Source organism: Polypterus senegalus, chromosome 10 (assembly GCF_016835505.1).
Source record: "Polypterus senegalus isolate Bchr_013 chromosome 10, ASM1683550v1, whole genome shotgun sequence".
Lineage (NCBI taxonomy): Eukaryota > Metazoa > Chordata > Cladistia > Polypteriformes > Polypteridae > Polypterus > Polypterus senegalus.
Window position 1 is genome coordinate 56666657 of NC_053163.1, and position 1929 is coordinate 56668585.

At 47.0% G+C, this 1929-nt stretch overlaps 1 protein-coding gene across 1 annotated transcript; it reads left to right on the forward strand.

Moving 5' to 3' along the window:
• The first annotated feature begins 226 nt into the window (after nt 1–226).
• Nucleotides 227–532, forward strand: LOC120538173 (potassium voltage-gated channel subfamily E member 1B-like). The gene has a single exon (XM_039767610.1). The coding sequence runs from the start codon at nt 227–229 to the stop codon at nt 530–532; it is 306 nt and encodes a 101-aa protein (XP_039623544.1).
• The last annotated feature ends 1397 nt before the right edge of the window (nt 533–1929 follow it).

The following is a 1929-nucleotide window of genomic DNA, read 5'->3' on the forward strand; positions in this document are numbered from 1 at the left end:
TGCTCTTCGTGTGCTCGCTTCTTGTTCTTTTATTATTGTTATTACTATCCCGATGCCCTGTTTTTATGGCAGTCCCGTAGCGGGATGGATGTAGTTGGATTGATTGGACACTCTGACCCTCTGCGCCCGCGCGGCGCGCTGACGCGACACCCGTGTAGCCGCAATTGTTTATCTTGTGGCCACCAACGAACGCCAGTCTGAAAGTTTTAACTTCACCAACGAGAAGATGAACTGCACTGCCAGCCCGTGTCTCGCACCCTGTTTCAGGCAACTGCTGGAACAATTCCGCAACCGAACGCAGACGGCGAGCGCCGATAAGGACAAGGACGCGCCTTTATTCATTATGGTTATTATCGTATTCTACGCCGCTATCACGGCGGCTCTCCTGGTTGCCTACATCAAGTCAAGGAAGAGGGAGAATAAGAACGACCCGTACCACATCTACATTAAGAAAAACTGGGCCGTGGTCGAGGGAGCCAAAGCTTTCGAGTCGGACCGCGACAGCGTGGAGGTCGAGCAGCTGCTGAGCTGAGCTGAGCCGCGCCGCCGGAGTACTCTATGAAGAGCTGCACTGCGGACCACCGGGAAGGGCGCGGATTACAGTAACGCTTGCAATTTGGAAAGCTGTATAAATAGCACGACTGAGTGAAGAACACCGAAAAAGAACAAAAGGGACATAAGCAACTACTAAAAACACCCTTTAAGCATCGTCGAGCCCCAGTAATGGTGTCGGCCGACTGCCCGGACAGGGGGAGGCAGCCCAAGGAGTCTGCTCAGCTTAATCTTCACGGCTTCTATGCAGTCTACTTCACACACTTCTTTGTTCCCAGACTTTTACGCTCCAATGTGTGACATTTCGCAAAGGTTTGTTAGATGGCGTTGACGTCTGTAGTACGGAAACGCTTCCAAGTCTTTTCAGATAAAAAAAAAAAAAAAGTATGGGCATCCGTTTGCCATTTGTACCTGTTAGTTTGGACATTTTTTTTGTTTGTTTACACGACCGGGACATGCAGTGCAAGACTTGAGTTGAAATTTTCAGCCTCTTGTATCGGTACTTGGCTTAAATGAGAACAGAAAAAGTGAAAATCGGAAATGGAGAGCGCCTTGGATTTTAGTTAAAAGCCATAGTTAGGGTGTTATGCCGTGTTAGCCATTATAAATGCAATGAGAAGTCAAGGAAAACGACACGTTTAATTGCCTGACTGAACAGATTACAGTATGCAAGCTTTCGAGGCAACCCAGGCCCTTTTTTCAGGCAGGTTAAAAGCCGTGAAAGAGTCGCTGCAAAGGCAGCTTTTAGGTACAGTGCCACCCACTCCACCATAAAGGTTGGGAAGGCCATGCTGACGAGTGTGCGTAACGTAGTCATGTTTTCTTGCTGCTTTTTCATTAAATGACTGTATTTGTATACACTTGATTCATATAGTATTTAGACTGACGGGTATTTTTCCAATTTAAATATATAAAGCACTACTGTCTTAAAACACATCTTTTGGGTGACTCTTGTTATGACTGCCAGCTCAGTTGTAGCGTATGCCCTTCTGAAGAATGCATGTGCTGCACTGGGCTTGTGAACCTTATAAGTGACATGAGGGTACGAAGGGCAGATTTTTGTGAATGTAACAAGAGCATCTGCAGACCAGAACAGCACACAGCTTTCAAAGGTCCCCAGCTCCATGGGTAGGGTTACCAAATGAGGATATGACCTCCTTTTTGGGTTCATGTCCTCCATCCGGCAGGCAAAGCTAAAAGCCTGGAAAATGTCTGGCTTTTTTGTGGTGTACCAGCCCCATTCTGTTAAAGGGTCTGTCTTGAGCTCTTCCAGCCCCCCCTACATCTTTGTCGTTTACACACACAACTGAATTCCGATCTCTGAGAATGCCTCCAGGCTCTTTGATTAAGTATTTAGTAGAAGAGCTGCTTCTGTGT